This window comes from Ailuropoda melanoleuca, chromosome 15 (assembly GCF_002007445.2).
Source record: "Ailuropoda melanoleuca isolate Jingjing chromosome 15, ASM200744v2, whole genome shotgun sequence".
Taxonomy (NCBI): Eukaryota; Metazoa; Chordata; class Mammalia; order Carnivora; family Ursidae; genus Ailuropoda; species Ailuropoda melanoleuca.
The window spans coordinates 16702269-16721873 of record NC_048232.1 but is presented as its reverse complement, the minus strand read 5'-3'; the positions used below and the strand labels follow the sequence as shown (position 1 = coordinate 16721873).

At 40.2% G+C, this 19605-nt stretch overlaps 1 protein-coding gene across 1 annotated transcript in view; it reads right to left on the bottom strand.

Moving 5' to 3' along the window:
• Positions 1–19605, bottom strand: part of CACNB2 (calcium voltage-gated channel auxiliary subunit beta 2) — a 132152-nt gene that overhangs the window by 5437 nt on the left and 107110 nt on the right. The window contains exons 9-11 of the mRNA XM_034643922.1: positions 13521–13630; positions 2577–2728; positions 735–830 (exon numbers count right to left, since the gene is read on the bottom strand). Coding sequence (XP_034499813.1) covers positions 735–830; positions 2577–2728; positions 13521–13630 — 358 coding nt within the window. The remainder of the gene's footprint in view (positions 1–734; positions 831–2576; positions 2729–13520; positions 13631–19605) is intronic.

Sequence of the window (19605 nt, the reverse complement as noted above, 5' to 3'; positions counted from 1 at the left end):
ACAACCCAAGAGCAATGAGCAGAAAGTGAAGGGTGTAATGATAATTGTTTAGGACATAATAGAAAAGAGATGTAGAAAAAAGTATAATCTGAATAGTACAGGAAGAGGCCTGGTTTTGACACAGAGACTATGAAAAAAGTCTTGGAAATTACTGAGGCAAGATGAGGACATGAAATTTGGCAGAAAAAAAGCTGAAACCACTAATGATTTGACAGGGTCCAAACTTCAAAATATGCCAAGCGATAAAAAATATCATAATTCTTACAGCTTCTGATATACCTGCCTATCAGAACAAAAACCTAGAGGTTATCTGCAGTCCCAGAGCATGATATGTGGAGGGGGAATGGGTTCAGGTTTCAGAAGTGAGCTAACTGATGGTGTAGATTTTTTTTTTTTTTTAACATGGTCTCAAATCAATTTCTCAGTTATTAAGAACCAATAACTATTAGGAGCAAATAATAAATCCATTTTATAATGTAGGATACTAATTAGATATTAACAAAGCGAGATCACCACTGAACGCCCTGGAACTTTCTGTAACCCGTGATCTAGACAAGTGCCCATGGGAAGAGGTAGTACAGTTCACTTCTTGGGAATGAAGACCATGGCTCAGTGGGGAGAATTCTCTCCCCTGACACCCGTACACCTGTCTGGTTTTTGTTTGTTTGCCTTCTAAATATAATGCCAGGTCTGATGTCTTCGGCTGGATTATACCGTACATAGAGATGACTTACCGGGGGACACTGAGCCAGTTTATCAGCTGCTACCATCTGGACATTGAGGTGTTTAGCTTGAGATTTCCCTCGAGATTTTATTAACCTTTGTAAAACCTGTGAAAGATTTAACAGAAGAATATATGCACTCAGGTGAGGAACAAGGTTTGTAATTCACTCTAGGGCCTTTTTACATATAGCACAAATGGTTTATAATAGATTGAGCTATAAAACATATAAGATTATCTGCAAAATTAACATGGTAACATAAATCTCAGTTGCAAGCTTTAAAAAAGACTTTAAAAAAGATAACTAGCATGGAGCTTATTCTGACTCTTACTTTTTCTCAAAGCTAGCAGTTACCAAACTTGTCTCATGACTGACTCCTTTAGGTTTAAAAAAATTGAGAGCCAGAGCTTTTGTTTATGTGAAGTACAATGTTTACCATAGTAGAAACTACAACTGAAAAAAATTTTAAATATTCATTTAAAAAAGAATGACAAACCTGTTACATTTTATTTTTGTTAAAAAATCTGCATTTTTTACAAATTTCTCTAATATGCTTGGCTTCATAAAACAAAGTCTCCTAGCTACATTTACATTTAAACTGCTATAGTGTCTTGTTTTGGTTGAAATAACGTGAAGAAATCCATCCTTCTACAGATAGGTAATTCAGAAGAGGAGGAGTATTTTAGTAGCCTTTTCAGGAACTGTAGATATATTGTTCTTTGCTATTACACTAAACAAGTGGTAGTTTCTTAAAGACTAGTTGCCATGTGAAAGCTTAAACCCTATCCATGAACTTCTCTTACTGTTAAATTACATTGCATTGGTTTGTCTTGAAATTTGAATGGATCTTTTATTATGCATGCTTTGTAATGTCATTCATCGATCATTTGGAAAATAATGGTTCGTTAACACACTTCTTATGCAATATTAAAACAACATATTTGCTGTTACCATTGATCTCATCAGAAAAGGCTATCTGAGAAGCTTCTAAGCTCTTAGGTGGACACAGATTTTCTGAAATTTTAATTTTTGTTTGAAAGCTTGAATTTTATCACTGGTGACAAATGAGAAAATATCTGCCAAATAACCAAGTCTTAATAAACATAGTATGTCAGTTTTTCTTTCAAATAAAAATGGTATTCTGTGAAAAAAGAGGCTACTTGAGTTTATAACTTGAATAGTCACTGTGTGTCCTCAAGATAACTGGTAAAAATAAGTGCTTCAATTATTCAAGTTTCATTACACAGAATATTGAAAGGCTTGTATTTAAGAGTCAAAATTTAGTAACATTTATAAATGATACTACTTTGGACACGCTTCATTGAAACCAGATGGTAGTGGTGTTTGTTTTTAACTGTGAGCACTGTTACCACAGTCTCGATTCATGAACACTTGCTTTTGCACCCTCAGTGCAAATGTCAAAACAGTGAAAAAGGAGAATAACGTTTTAGTAGTATTATGGAAATAATTTTGACCTCATGGACTGACTCTAGAAATCTCTCAGAACCTTCCCCCAGGAAACCATGGACCACACTTTGGGAATCGCTGTTCTAAGACATNCAGTGAAAAAGGAGAATAACGTTTTAGTAGTAGTATGGAAATAATTTTGACCTCATGGACTGACTCTCTAGAAATCTCTCAGAACCTTCCCCCAGGAAACCATGGACCACACTTTGGGAATCGCTGTTCTAAGACATGAAACTAATAATCACACTTTGCTTACTTGAATCTTAAAAACTCTTGACTACTCTGTCTCTTCAAACTCTTTATGATGATAGAGATGTAGCTTGTTTTAATACATAAACAATTGTAGTGAAGTTTGATTAGAGAGCAAACAATAACAACCCTGCTTACCTTAGGAGAAGAAATCTTTACATAGACTATAATAGGGGCCAAAGAAGTTTTACTGAGTTGAGCTGGATGATTAATAGTATCCGCATCAAGGACTACCAGTTGCAGTGTTCTTGCAAGTTCAAAAATCCTTTCGATTTCACTCTGAACTTCCGCTGTAAAAGGTTAAGCAGAGTTCAGTTACTTAAAGTATTTTTAAACTAAATTGAAATAAAAATGGTACAGTGTTTCTTCAACAGGAAGGGAAGTAAGTAGGGCAGCCAATAGGTCAATGTTTACAGGCAATCAAGGTGATAAAAGGTATCCTTTGGGAAGAGCTATCTCTCCACAGAACCTTAGAATTGAGGGAATTCTCTGAACCAGCTATAAAATTTGCTTCCAGTATAACACTCTTTGTGCTATAAAACTTCACTCTGTGAAATCATTTCATAAAGATTTGTAAAGTAGAAATTTAAGACTATCTTTAACATGTCTGTTTCTGACCATGTTACCATTGCAACTATCACCACATTTCTTTTCACTGCATTAGCTTAATCTGTGTTTATACTGTCACCTGTTGGTATGCTTTCTGGATATGATAATCTAGATATATTTATCAGCAAGCTGAAATCCAACATAAACTAGGAGAGACGTTCATAGTATCTGTAACAAACTTGTCCACACTTCCCATAGTTTCTGCCAACAGGACGATGGTCCTGCATTATTCAGTTTTTAAAAGGATAGTTACACATTAGAGGCAGCACTACAGAAATCCAAACTATAAGATTCATAGAAAACTTATTAACTAAAAATATGCTTGAACACCAAGAAAATTTCATCAATGCCGTCCAGTACGATAGCTGTGAGGCACAGCTGGGTCCAAGTACCTGAATTGTAGTTAGTGTGAGTGAGCAGCTCAATTTTTAAGCTGAAATAAAAGTTAAATAGCCAGAAGTACTGTACTAGGCAGCACAGGTCTATAAAGGCCTAACATGTAGCTTGTAGCGTCCTCTACAATCATGAAGGGCAGACTCCATGAGACTCCTAGACCTAGAGAAGGCCTTTTAATTCCTCTTTTGCATTTAGACCCATGCAGAAAATTGCTGGAGATAATTTCAACTAGTATATTACTGCAGAAAAGACAAGTCACTAATCCTCTGCCTCACAATATGTTATGACTAGAGTCCTTTCAGTTACCGAGATGTCTTTAAAATCTGGGCTTATAGCTTTAATATAATTATTTGGTTACATGCCGCTCATGACAGTCTTGCAAAAAGAAAAACCAAAAACAAGCTGATTGATTAAATTTCTGGATCTACCAGTTGACAAGAAACACAAAGAACAGACAAATACATAAACTATACCAGTATAATGCAGTTAGAAAACTTCAGACTATGGAAACCCTATGGATAAGTAACCCAGTCTCTCCAAGCAAGAAATCATAAGGGGAACAAAAAGACATACGGAAAACTACGGATTAAGAAACTTCCAGACCTATGAACCAATCATTATGGACTTTGCATCCTGATTCAAAAAATATTAATTTATATATAATACATAAATGAGTAAAATGATGTATATATAAAATCATATATGACAACTGGGAAATGATACATGGCTGAAAAGACATCTAATGATACTAGGGATGTATTGTTAATATATGATAATGGCATTGCAGTTTAAATAGAGTCCCTAATCTTTAAAAATACATAGTGAAATATTTACAGATAAAATCATGTGATGTCTGGGATTTGCTTCAAAATAATCCAGAGACAGCTGGGGGAGAAGGGTGGGGGTGCTGAAATGAAATAAAACTGGCCATGAATGTTGAAAGTGGGTGGTGAATAGCTGAGGTTATACTTCTTACTTCCCTATATATTTGAATTTCCTTTAAACACACTTCTAAAAATAAAAATGGTATATTCTGATTTTTTTCATAATAGTGTTCTAAAACATTACGAATATTAGTCTCTGTTGATCTTTAAATTTTTATTTCAATTATCGCCTTGTGTGGTTTTGTTCCCTACTAAAGTCTTCATGGCCACTGACCCCCAGCAATCAAGTTCCAATCTAAATATTATTGTAAGCATTATGAAATTAGATCAGCCCACAGTTAACATCCTACTTAATGGTGAGGCTGAAAGCTTTTTCTTGGAGATCAGAAACAAGACAAAGATACCTACTCTTGCCACTTCTATTCAACATATTATTGGAAGTCGTAGCCAGAGCAATTAGGCAAAAAACAAAAGGTGTCCAAATTGGAAAGGAAGAGGTAAAACTGCCACTATTTGCAGGTGACATTATTGTAAACCCTAAAGACTCCACCCAAAACTGTTAGAATAAATAAATCCAGTAAAGTTGCAAGACAAAAAATCAGTATATAAACATACATTATTGTATTTCTACATACTAAAAATGAATAAGAAAACAATCCCATTTACAACTGCATCAAAAAGAACATACTGAGGATTAAGTGTAACCAAGGGGGTAAAAGACCTGCACACTGAAAACTACAAGACAAAGTAACTGAGGCAAATACAAATAAATGGAGAGATATTCCATGCTTATGGACTTGAAGAATACGGTTAAAATTTCCCTACTACCCAAAGTAATCTAGATTCAGTGCAATCCCTGTCAAAATTCAAATGGCTTTTTCACGGAAACAGAACAATCCTAAAATTTGTGTGGAACCACAAAAGACCCTGACAAGCCAGCTTAATCTTGAGAGAAAACAACAAAGCTGGAAGCGTCATGCTTCCTGATTTCAAACTATATTAGGATACTGTAGTAAAACTGTGTGATATTGGCATAAAAACACACATAAATCAATGGAACAGAATAGGCTCTCTATTCTGGTCAATTTAGGACCGGGGAGCCAAGAACTTAGAGTGGGGAAAGTAGAGTCTCTTTAATAAGTGGTGTTGGGAAAACCAGACAGCTGCGTGCAAAAGAATGAAATGGGACCACTATCTTACACCATATACAAAAACCAACTCAAAATGCATTGAAGACTTATATGTCAGACCTGAAACCGTAAAACTCCTAGAAGAAAACATAAGTGGTAAGCTGCTTGACATCAGTTTTGTCAATGATTTTTTGGATTTGACACCAAAAGCAAACTCAAGCCAAAATTAACAAAAGAGACTACCTTAAACTAAAAGCTTCTGCACAGCAAAAGAAACTATCAACAAAATGAAAAGGCAGCCTACCAAATAGGAGAAAATAAATATTTGTGAATCACATGTCTGATACTCAAAATATAGAACTCATAAAACTGAATAGCAAGAAAACTGTCTGATTTAAAAAATGGGCAGAAGGTCTAAATAGACATTTTTCCAAAGAAGACATACAGGTAGCCAACAGACACATGAAGAGATAGTCAACATCAATAATCAGGGAAATGCAAAGCCACAATGACATAGCACTTCATACTTGTTAGAAAAGCAAGTATCAAAAAGACAAGAAATAAGTATTTGAGGATATGGAGAAAAAGGAATCATTGTATGCTGTTGGTGGGAATGCACATTGGTGCAGCCTTTGTAGAGGACAGTATGGGTTTTTCCTCAAAAAATTAAAAATTACCCTGTGATCCAGTAATTCCACTACTGGGTATTTACCCAAAGAAAACAAAAACACTAACTTGGAAAGATACATGCATCTCTGTGTTTCTTGCAGCATTATTTACAATAGCCATAATATGGAAGCAACCCGAGTGTCCAATGACAGATGAATGGATAACAAAGACGTGGTATATATATATATGTACTGGACTATTACTCAGCCATAAAAAATGAGATCTTGCCATTTGCAACAACATGGATGGACCTAGAGGGTATATATAACACTAAGTGGAATACTCAGGGAAACACAAATAACATATGATTTCACTTATGTAGAATTTAAGAAACAGAGAAGCAAAGAAAGAGCCCCCCCAAAAGACTTAAAAATACACAGAACAAACTGGTGGTTGCGGGGTGGGGGGGCAGGAAAGTATGAAACAGATAAAGGGGATTAAGAGTACCCATATCTTGATGAGCACTGAGAAACGTACAGAACTCCTGAGTCATTATACTGCACACCTGAAACCAGTATAACCCTGTATGTTATACTTCAATAAAAAAAGGGAGAGAGGTGAGAAATGTATCTGTCCTAGAGATTTTCCTTTGACAGAGTCCATCATGCTCAGAATTTCTTTGAAAAAACAAATGCCAAAGACTTCCATGGCATTCTTTCCTGAAAGTGAAAAGTGGTCTTAAAGTCAGTTTGGTCCATCAGAGTCGTCCTACCCAGTGAAAGGATGCACACTCCGCATCTTGAAGATGGGCAGGCCTTACTCCTCTGTCCACATCCTACAGTCTCCTACCCATGGAGTTAAAACGGGCACCAGTAAAATGAATAACATTTTTGTCAGTGCTTTATATCTGGTATCTAAAAGCAATACTCAGGAACTATCATAATGTTTTCTCCAAGACAAGAAAGAAGAGAAAGTTACCTTGTGTAGAAGTTTCTATAATTGAACAATACTTGTAAAAACAGAGTGAGGAGATTACTTTCATTGTGTTATAGGCCAGTTAATAATAAAATTATGATATGGTTCTAGTATCAGTTATTGAATAACTGCAGTACCATTTTCAGAATCACCAAACGCAAAACTGTAATTCTGACAAGTGCCTTATTTGTCCCCAAAAAGGAAATCTCTAAAGCCTTCTCTAGCACCTTTTCCTTTCCCCAAGCCCAGTAAGTTCTGCCTCTGTGCTCCTGACTCCCTGGCACCAAACTGGTTTGGGGCAGAAATAGTCATCACTTCATAGAGCTATGTGATCCTTGGGTAATATGCTTAACTTCTTAAAGCCTAAGTATTCTTTTCTGGAAAGTGGAAATGAGAATTAAATGAACCAACACGCAACCATCTATTACAGTGTCTGGCCCATGGTTAGTAATAAATGTCAAGAACAGTTGACCCTTGAGCAACATGGGTTTGGGCTGTGCGGGTCCCTCATACGCAGATCTTTTCCATAAGTACAGTACAGCACTGTCGCTGTATTTTCTCTAGCTCACTTAGTCTAAGATTACAGTACACAGTGTATCTAACATACGGAATCTGTGCTAATCCACTGTTCATGTTATCAGTAAGGCTTAGGGTCAGCAGTAGGCTACGCACAGGTCAGTTTTTGGGGAGTTGAAAATTATACCTGGATTTTCAGTGTGGAGGTTGGTGCCTCTAACCCCCGTCATTCAGGGGTCAACTGTACTGCTTTGTACCAATGTCTATTAACAATTATCCCACTGAATTTCAATGACAGGATCGAAAATGTTCCCAACAGGCAGTGAACCGACAGAACAATACATAATTATTTCTATTCCTTCCCTCACAATACAGTGCCTGGTACATAGTCGGCACTCAAATTCTTCTGAAAGAATGAGTTAATTAAATAATGAACTTACTACCAAAATATATGTAGACAAAGTGAACTACCACCTTTGGGTAGATAGATTGCTAGAGCTGGGCCATCAGTTAAATGTTGTGGAACAAAGAGTGTGCTAATTTCTCGAGACAGCTACACAGGTAATAGATCAAAAGGAGGAAAGAAATTAGATTCAAAAGATCAACTAGTCACATAAATTCCACGTTCATCTGCAAGGCTAATTTTATAGCCTTCTATCATCAGCCCTTCACTCTCCATTCTTCCCAAGAGAAGGCAGATGGTCAAGTAAATGCAGTCAGCATCACTGCCGGATGGCACTGCCCAATGGAAAAAAAATCTGGACTGCTAGTCAAGACCCCCAGCGTCCAGTCCTCGTTTTATACCTTAGTATAAAGCTTAACTACACAGAGCTGTTCATTTCCTGTGGTTCTCAGATTTTTTTTTAAAGATTTTATTTATTTATTTGAGAGAGCGCACGCACACACAAGAAGGGAAGAGAGGGAGAAGCAGACTCCCTCAGCCTGACACAGGCCTCGATCCCAGGACCCTGGGATCCTGACCTGAGCCGAAGGCAGCCGCTTAACTGACTGAGCCACCCAGGCGCCCCTGGTTCTCAGATTCTTTACTGTACAGTGATGGGCTTGAACAAGGTTGGTAGTCCTCACGTTTTAGCATACAGCAGAATCACCCGACGGGCTTGTTAAACTATAGGGCCCCACCTCTAGAGTTTCTGATTCAGTAGGACAGGCGGGGGTCTAAGAACTGTCATTCCTGACTAATGTCGCATGATGCTGATGCTGTTGCTTTGGAGAACACACTTCAAGAACCACTGAACTGAATGCTCTCAGGTGTGTCATCCGGTTCTAAAGTCCATGGTGCTATGACGTAAGTGATGAACTTTGCATAGTTGAAACTTTTATTGAGAGAATTATAAATTCACACGCAGTTGTAAGAAAAACACAGAGATCCCTTGTACCATTTACCCAGTTTTCCCCAATGGAAACATCCTGCAAAACTACCGTGCAATAGCACAACCAAAATATTGCTATGATCCACCATTCCCATTCGGATTTCTCCAGTTTTCCTGTACTCCCAGCATGTAGGTCTATTTAGCCGTTCAGAATTTAATCATATGTGTTGGTTCATGTATGCAGCACTACCGTTAAGAGATGGAACAGTTCCATCACAGGAATAAGTGACAAAATACATGATCTAAGCTAGCTCTTCAACTGGGTTAAAAATCTTTACCAGGTTGGAAACACCGTTATCTATCCACCCGTGTTGCTAATACACAAAATAAAAGCCCTTCCTTACTCCCTGCTTGCCACCAGCAGCAACGGTTGCCATGTGCACAGCGAAATCTACCTTTGCTTCCTTAACTCTCCTGTATTTGCTCAATATTTTCCCACCTTCAGCACAGAGTTTTTACTGTCGTGTGGTACACACAGGCACTACACTCACATGCCTGTGTACAAATGTATGCAAAGATGTCCCGTATTTCCCTAAATTGATTTGTGTCTGGGAAGGTGGTTGGGGTAAAACCGAACCACACTTTTGAAGAAGTTGGGCAGTTTGAAGAAACCCCAAGGTGACTCCTCTTAGCAGAATATCATTATCTAAATATATTACTTTTAAAAGTTTGGACTTGGAATTGGCGAATAACTGGGTACCCACACCCATAACTATTTACATTCAAGTAATATTTTTATTTCTAAGAGTGTAATGTTCTTTATTTACATTCCCTACGTTTGAATAGCTAATGTAGATAATCTTAAATTGTGATGCTTGACCAGTATTACAACGGAGACATAAGGTTAGAACTTTTATGAGTCTTACGAGTACAAATAAAGCCACGTATCTGTGCAGAGAAGTCCTGTTCCACCAAAAACAGCACAGGGGCGCCTGGGTGGCTCAGTCATTAAGCGTCTGCCTTCGGCTCAGGGCGTGATCCTGGCGTTACGGGATCGAGCCCCACATCAGGCTCCTCCGCTATGAGCCTGCTTCTTCCTCTCCCACTCCCCCTGCTTGTGTTCCCTCTCTCGCTGGCTGTCTCTATCTCGGTCAAATAAATAAATAAAATCTTAAAAAAAAAAAAAACACCACAGAAGATGTAGTTAAAGCTTCAAATTTTTCAGGGTTTTCTTTTCCTTCCTATCATACAGCAGTCCATCAGCATAATGAACTCCAAAGGCAACATACTATACTTTTGTTTATATAACAAAGGTTTTCTAAAGCAAATTTTTACCTATCAAATTATACCTTCACTGTACTTGACCTTTCATCCTTTTGTAAAAGACACAAATGCTGAAATTGATCTCATCTCTTAGATTTGAGGTAGATCTTCTGAAATTTAACCTGTACTAAATACAGAAGAATCTTAAGGCATAGCATATACACATATACTCACACACCTGGAGCATTCAAGCACTGTTAGACCAAAAACATGTTTCCTATACAATAGAGTCCACAGAACACGCATAACTTGTTACTCAACACGTTGTATTGACACAGAAGGGGCATCACCTGACCACTGTCCTGTCTGTTGTCATGGCCTGTTTCCTAGTGCTGCCATAAAAAATAAAAATCCTCCTTCTTACAGAGGAAACTATCCCTGTCTTTCCCTGGGAGCAGACTCCATATTTGCTAGTTCAGTGTTCACGGAGACTTTAGAGAACGTAAGTGAATACTGAGAACTGACTGCACCTTAAGCCCTGTCCTCTGTGCCAAGTTCCAGGGCTGTCCGTACAAGTGGTTGCCTGCGGGGTATCTCGATGCGCCATTAACACTGCAGATTCACCGCGTGCACAAATGTGACTGTCATCTTCCTTCTCCCCCTACCCCGCCCACTCCCTCCAGTTCCTCATCCTCAACTCCTTCTCCCCAGAATAACACCATCCGTGCCCCAGTCCCTGAAAGCAAAACCTGAGAGAGCATGCTGGAGTCGGCTGCTTCTCGTTCCATAGATTGCCAATACCTGACTCTCTTATCTTTGGCTTCCTTTCATTCTCCTCATTCCCTGTGCCACTGTCTTGGTTCAGTCCTCTCTTAACCTCTACCTTCAATGATGACAACAGCCTATGAAATGACCTCCCTGCCCAATTCTTGCCCCATCTCCACCCCACGGCTATAGGGTTTCTCCTATAAGCACCGGTTTTATTCATTTCTGCACAGAGTACAATATTTCTCCCCGAATCTGCTTCAACACAGTCTGAATCTTTCCCTGACTTGTTGGCTCTTGCCCCTTTCCATTCTCTTCTCCACAATGCTGTCAGCGATCCTCCTAAAACACAAGTCCTCTCGTGTCATATTTCTGCTTTCCTCCACCTTTCCACCACACCCACGATAAAAGCCCAGTGAAGTCCTACATGGTCAGGCACAATCTCTCTCCCCTCCTGGTCGTTCCACATCGGTTACACTGGCTTCCTCACTAGCCCTTAAACATATCACGCACATTCCTGCCACAGGGCCATTGCACCTTCAGTTCCCTCTGCCCAAAACAGTCTTTTCACAGGTAGCTGTAAGGCTGAAGAATTCACAACAAATCATTCCGCTAAAATGTCCCGTCCTCAAAGGCTCCCATCTTCTCCGTGTAAAATCAGACTCTTCTCAGTTTACTCTCTACCCCTTGGCCCGCTTTTTCTTCCCAGACTCTTCATCCACTGACGCCTACATCTGCATCTATTAGCTTTTGTCCATGTGTTCCCTATGAAACAAAAACTCTATGAGAGAGGGGAATTTTGTGTCTGTCCTATGTCCCCAGCACTTAAAACAATGCCTAGCATATGGTTGGTACTCAAGTATTTGTTCAGTAGTGAATAAATGCCTAAAATCTATACATGGTTCTATAATGCCTTAAGGATAAGCTCCAAATTCCTTAGTCTCCCTCCTCTGTTTCTCTGGTGTCATCTCCCTTTACCCTCTGTTTCAGACCATACACTCACAGCTAAGGTAAAGAACCTGTGTTTTCCAGAAGACTCTTGTTACTCAGTTTTAAGTCCCTATCACCCTCTTCACCTCTTTTCCCTTTTGTCTGGCCTAAACCCTATTGTGCTTCAAGACTCAGCTCAGGCTTAGCTCCTTGGAAGAGTCTTTCTCGGTGGCCTACACCCTCCTGCAGCGTTAGGTCTCTGGCAACCAGTTCAGTGCACGCCCACTGAGCTCACCACCTTCTATTTCAATGGGTGGTTAACTCCTCGGTCTTATGCTACACCCAGCTCCTCGTGGGCAGTGCCTTCATCTAATTCATCTTTTTATTCCCAGGCTTTAGCATGACACTCAGTGTCTCATATAGGCTCAATAAAGTATATGAAGTGGAACAGTCATTTAAAAATAATATATAGCTGGTAGTTACAAAAAGCCTTGGCCATCTAAACAAATTAATATGCCACTGATGTGACTTAGAGTCTAAACAATCGACACTGTTAATGAGGTGAGTCAATGAAATGAGCGTTTTGTAACAGTTTCTGTGAACCCATATAGAAGGGTCACAGATGATAAGAATAAGAAAAGAAATTACTATTAGCAAAATGAGTGTAGTCAGTGAGGGTTTGCTAGGTGAGGGAAAAAACAGAGTTTTATAAGGTATTTTACACATTACTAACAGATTAAAGTTTAATTTTAAAAGTTTCTCTATGATTTACATAATATGCTCCAGAGTAAACGAAAAACTTTTATGTTAAAGACCAGTCTCCCAGAGGACTTATCTATTTAACATATAAATGGGAAAAAAATGAACTAAGATCAAAGATCTCGAACAACTCTCAAAAAAATAACAGAAACCCAACAACCCAGTAAGTTACTCTGTAACCTAAAACTCCAAGCACAGGCCACCGAGAAGGAACAGCTGCCAAAGGGTGTCATTTGAACCAATCAATACATGTTAATAACCAGTATCCAACACAACCCCGTAAACATGGTAACTAAAGTCTCTATATTGTTTTGACAAATAAAACAGAAATGTTGGTATCAATTAAAAATGACCAGGAATTGACTTCATTTTTTTATCTCAACACCCCCCCGCTTACCCACACTATCCTGAATATGACATAATCACTGGATACAATTCCGTTCTTGAGGGTCTTTGGATAATAGCCATCCTTGATGGACAACATAAGGTGTTTAATCCTTAAAATAATTCTACACGGTAGTTACTATTATCACTGTCTTTTGTTGTTGTTGCTTAGATGAGGAAACGAGACACTACAGAGGTCAGTGAGCTTGCTCATGGTAACACCGATGCAAAGCCAGGAGTTTTTAGAGTCTGTAGACAGCAAAGCTCACACTAGTAAAAAGAAAACAACAACAAAACATCACAACCAGAACATTAATGCTGACAGCCAGTGGCATATTTCACTTGAAACTATCATAACAAATCTTTCCGTAGCATGAAATTACGAAGACAGGAGCACCAGCCCCTGGCAGCCTGGGTCCGTTTCTTCTTTGCTCCGTGACACGTGGAATTACCATCTAGTCAGATCTCATGGGCAGCCTCCGGAGAGAAATGGTTAAATAGCCTACGCCCAGGTCTACTGCACAGACTTACCTAAGCTCGACCGCGTGTTGGATCTTTCTATGATTGCATGCTTGCTGGGATTGTTTAACACGGAGCGCTTGGCGAGCGAGATGTCAGCCGTGACCCTCGTGATGGATATCCTGTTGGGGAAAAAGTAACAGAAGACCCTGAGGTTATTAGTTGAATACAAGGGGCCAGAAGTACATTCCTCAAACTCACCTAAGTTTGAAATAAATAGTGAGCAGTATTTCCAAATGAAAAGATGTTAGGACACTGAATCATTCATTTTTGCTTATCCCGCACCTCCTTACTTGGCATTTATCGTTTGCTTACCAAGCACTAAGCATTGTAGCTGGATTATCTCAGTAAATTATCCCCAAAACTCTGGCAGAGAGGCTTCTTATAATCCTACTTTTGCTGATGAAGAAAATGAGCCCAAGGAGGTTATTTATCCAAGGCTATAGATGTCTAAAAGGTGGAGCTGGGGCTTGAACCCAGACGCCCGAAAACCTGTATTCTTAGCCCCTGCACTGGAAGTGTGGTGCTGTGACAGGCACAAAGAATGAGTAAGAACAAGACAAACATGGTCTTCCCTCAGAGAGAGGTGAGTCTAGTGGAAGAGATGGGCAATAAATAAAATTATTTATTTTATTTTATTAATACTATACATATTATTTATAAATAAAATTAACTGGTAAAATAACAAGCTCAAGACGGCTGTTGTGGAGAAGACAGGGTGTTGTGTCAGGCAGCAAGGAGTTAGGGGGGTCATTTTAGGTTCGGCAGACATGAGAGCACCACAATTTGGAAGCTGGAAACCGTAAAATGACTTAGACCGGAGATAGCCAAATATACAAGTAACAGGAAAAGCTGTGGGATAAAACAGAAGCCTCACAATACCTTTGAAGACGGCAAAAGCGAGACTAAAAACAGGTTCGGTGAAAAGTGTTTCGGAGTTAGAGCCCTCCACCTCCCCTCTATTATATGAAGTTGCCAGGTGATGTGCCTTTCCAGGGTGATAGAAGATTGTTGGTTTATTCTCGACAGGCCATAACATGCAGGGCCTAGGACCAGGAGACCCTCGGCAGAGTGAGGACAGGGACACGAGATGGGAAAGAAAGGATTCTAAATGGTGAGCCCCCAGCCTCTTCCCCATCTTAGAATTTTGACAGCCAGGCTTACGTCCTCCAGGGATCAGAATCGAAGCCCCTACCCTGGGACACCTGACTGCCAAAGGCAAAAAGACTCCAAAACAGTAACACTGATGGTTTCCCAGGACGTGGTCCAGTGAGGCTGTCCTATAGAAAGCACAAAGCTGACAAGCTCCACCTATAAGCACAGCATTTCCAAGTGGTTATGAGATGTCCCCATTCTTAAATTAAAGCATCACCGTCTTCACTGAGCATCTCAGGAAAAGCTCTGATATGAGCCCAAAAAACAGAAAAATCAACAAATCAATAATACAGCTCACTCCCGAACAACGTGGGGGTTAGAGGCACTGACGTCCTGTGCAGTCGAAAATCCACACAGAGCTTCTGGCTTAACTATAGTAGCTACTGTTGACTGGAAGCCCTACCGATCACCTAAACAGCCTATTAACCCATATCCTGTATGTTACATATGTTATGTACTGTATTCCTACAATAATACTGAAGTTTCTCGTAATTTTTCCAGTATTTCTAGGTGGTTCACTGGCAAGATTTTTCAAATGGTCACAGTCCTCCCCCAAATTTTCTATCCTATTTATTGAAAAAAATCCTCGTAGAAATGGAGCTGCACAGTTCAAAGCCCTGTTCAAGGGTCAGCTGTGTTCAAAGTTGAAAGCTAAGACATTATTGGATCCATGAAACCATAACAAATTTCTATTTAGAAACTCAGAATGAGTTTTTGGAAATTAAAAATGACAGTAGAAAGAAAAATTCAAAAGAAGAGAGCTGGGATATAAAGTTAAGAAACTCTAAAAGGTAAAACAAAAAGAGAGAGAAAGCAGAAGGAAAAGTATACTTCCAAGTAACAAGAACTTCAAAAAAAAAAAGAGAGAGAGAAAAGAAAGAGAAACAAACAAAAAAAACCCAAACAAATAAAAAAAGTCCAGAATTAAGAGTCTTTGATTTTCTGAATCGACAAGGTCCGGCACAGAGATCAAGAGTTTTTGCCAGGACGTAGTCTTACAAATTTCATGGCACAGGAGACAAAACAAAAAGGTCCCACGCTGAGGGTCAGAAATGGAAGTATTCTGTACTTCTCAACATTGAAAGCCAGAAGAGAATGGGACAGAAAGTTTCCAAAATCCTAAGGGGGAAGTTATTTCAGTCAGAACTTACAGCCATTTTAACTCTCAATGCAATGGGAGGGTTGATGAAAGACACTTTTAGACATTCAGAGCCTCAAATAGTTACGTACTTTTCTAGGGAAACTACGGAACTGAAATGACAGGGTAAAATCCTAGATCAACGGATCTATGGAAAGGGGATCCGACCCCAGAGGAAGGCAAAAGGAATCCCCAGAATCATGGTGCAGTATGTCCCAGAATGCCAAATGTGCACCATCAAAGAAACCGTCCAGACTGGAGATGGCCAGAACGCTCCCCAAGGTTCCAGAAGACAAAGGTGAGTGACGACAGGATGCATGTCAGTATGCCGTGAGGAGGTTCAGACAGCTGGGCAGTTCAGGGCTGAATTAGTGCCAAACACACAGGAAGTTAAACAAGCGTAAAAAGTAAAATGACCTCATGGAAGACACAGAAGACCAAGTCATTACAGTGGATAGCATGGCTCACTTGAATATTAACCACAGAGTCATAGTACATACTAAGAAATGGAGCCGGCTGAAATTAGGATTTAACTGTTGGGAGACTGAAGGCTGAGATGGGTGCAGGATGGGAGAGACAGGAAGAGTATGCATGAGAGCTAAATATTCTGCGAGGTGGGAAGTCAACAGATAAGGCCTAACACCGAAAACTCATGTAGTGAATCAAGATGCACATTAGAGGCAAGGAGTAAATAAGCAAAGATACAGCTAAAACAGTTCAGAGCGCTTGCCGTCTGAAGAGAAGGGCGTTTGGTAACGTGTGAGAAGGGACCCTGGCTTTTGCAAAGAAATCTGTGTTTCTCTATATACCTTAGAATTCATTCTTTCTGGGGTATAGTTCCATGAATTCGGACCAATTCATAGAATTCTCTATCTGTAACCACAGTCATGGTAGAAAATAGTTGCATTCTCTCCCCCCCCAAATGCCCTTGGGCTGCCCCCCCTTTGTTGTCAGTCCTCCCCTCTTCCCTACCCCTGGCACCCACAGAGCTGCTTTTTGTCCCTTAAGCTTTCCCTTTTCCAGAATATTACTGCAGCCTTTTGAATGGAGCCGCTGTCACTTTTCATAATGGATTTAAGATTCATCCATATTGTTGTACGCTTCCATGTCTTCTGATTGCTAGTGGGGCTGCTGCTTTTAAAAAATAAACGTATGATTTTTGAGCTTTTTGTACTTGGATGAAAATTCTATTTAACACGTTAAAAGCAATAACCAGGAAAGAGACACTAAAACATCCATTTAAGTACAGTTTCATTATTATTTCAAAATGCACTGACAAGTGAAATCAGGCTTATAGGTGAAATGCCCAATGCTTGGAAACTAAGATGTTTTTCTTTAGGGGCGCCTGGGGGGCTCGGTCGGTTAAGCATTTGACTCTTGGTTTCTGCTCAGGTTGACATCTCAGAGTCCTGAGATCAAGCCCCATGTGGGGCCCCATGCTCTGCACGGAGACTGCTTGGGTTTCTCTCCTTCCCTCTCCCTCTGCCCCCGCACCCCCAAAATAAATAAATAAATAAATATTTTTTAAAAATGTTTGTATTTATTTGGGGGTGGGCCTAGTCGCTAGGGTGGTACAGTCTGGTAAGCTCCAACTTTAAAGGAGGTAACAGTATTGCCCTCACACAGAGCATCCGTAAGACCATGGAGGGAGTCATTCATTCCACACAGATTTCTCGAGTGCCTACCAGGTGCCAGTCATTGGGGGTATTATTACGGAACTCAGATTCTTGTGGGAGAGAGGGAGAGTGGAAAGAAGCAGACAGACAGATGTCTGAGGTCAGGTGGTAATAAACACCATTAAAAAATAATGCAGTGTACTGAGGACACAGAGGGAGTGCGGTGGAGGGTCCATGTCTGGTATTCAGGGAAGACCTTGCAGAAAAGTTGACCTTTGGTCAGAGGCGTGAAGAAAGTGAGGGAATGAGCCATACGGGCAGTGTGGAAGGGTGTTCTAGGCAGAGCTCAGAAGAGTGAGCGTCTCACGTGCTGGGCGTTTCGCTGGTACAGCTAGTGGGGCCCACGTACTGCTGATGCCCCTTGGCTCTCGCTGGGAGGCAAGCTGCCCTGTGATGGGGACCATCCTGGGGAGACAACGGTGACCAGACAGACAAGACAGCAGCGTCACACAGTCAGCCCGTGGGGAACGGATTCAGCAGCAGGACAGAATTTTCTATAATAATATGTCCTCCTCCTCCTACACGCATGGACCTTTCTGCACATGGTACTGCTTAGCTGGGAATGCATTGCCCTGCTTCTGGCGTTAGCTCTGAAGGCTGTGTGAAGCTGGGTCACTACTCGACTTCAACTCCTACAGTTATGCTTTCCGAATGGTCACTACTTGGGGTTCTGCCAAAAAGGAGACCCTGAAAATCCTCGGGGCGAAACTCTGGGGACAATTCAGTTTAGAGCAGTGGTTCTTAACCCTCATGGTGTATCAAGATTGCCATATAAGCTCTTACAGGGACAGTTGGTCCTACCTTCGAGATCTGACTTAAGTTGCTCACAGGTGGAAAACAAGCCCTTGTGGTTGGGTTGCTGTTTTATTTTTAAAGTGCTGGTGATTCTAATATGCGGCCAGGCTAGATAACCAGCAGTTTAAAAGAAGTTGTCTCACTTCTAAGCAAATTATCCACACGACGGGATAAAGCGATGTAATGTTGCCCAGGATTATTGATTTCCGGTAAGATTCCCCCGCGGAAGATTCAACAATGTACCTAGGCCTACAGTGCCATTCCCATTCCAGACACTTTAGTGCAGACAGCTGACATTTTCAAAGTCACTGGGGACGAAAACCAAATTCGTCACTGGTGGTAGCTTTCCTTCGTGTCCTCAATTTCCTTGTTAATTTACCTGTCAGTGTCCTACAAGGTGAATCGGAAGACTGCTCTGTTTACATGACACAGTGGGTTAGGATAGATCTGATTTTATTTATTTCTTTTATTTTTACTTATTTATTTATTTATTTTTTAAAGATTTTATTTATTTATTTGACAGAGATAGAGATAGCCAGCGAGAGAGGGAACACAAGCAGGGGGAGTGGGAGAGGAAGAAGCAGGCTCATAGCGGAGGAGCCTGATGTGGGGCTCGATCCCATAACGCCGGGATCACGCCCTGAGCCGAAGGCAGACTCTTAACCACTGTGCCACCCAGGCGCCCCAGGATAGATCTGATTTTAAACGGGCTACTCCACTGCATACGACAGAGAGAGGATGATGATTTATCATCTAGTCTTTGGCCTGAAACACTTAACTACTGAACAGTCAGGATCACGGTTCTGACAACTCTCCAGGGCTTCAACAAATGAACTTAACTAGGTTTAAGAGCAGAAAAGAGTTCCTATCAAGAATCGTTTCATCACCAACACTTCCTTTCATTTTTTCTTCCCCTTGGGCTTCCAATTTTTTAAAACAAATTTAGTTTATTTAATAGATAACGAAAGAGTAATTCATTTTTCCCTTTTAAAATTACATGTATTTAGAAGTACCTATACTTTTGATCAGTTTCCTCCCCCTACTGCTACCAGAAGCAGACATTTAATGATTTAGGTACTCTGGAGGTCTTGCCATGGGTTAAAAAATTTTTGCATGGATTTTTTAAGTGTATCTTATGGATCCTCTTAATTCCTTTGAGGATCTTTAATTGACGACCCCAAGCCTAGAATGTTGAACTTGAGTTCTATGAGTCAACTGAGCCAAGGCAGGTCCATTAATAAAGCCGTGTGGAAATTACTTCCGGCCAGAAAGAGCAGACTGACAACATTCAGATATTTTGTTCATTTGTTTCTTAAATGAAATCAACCTGGAT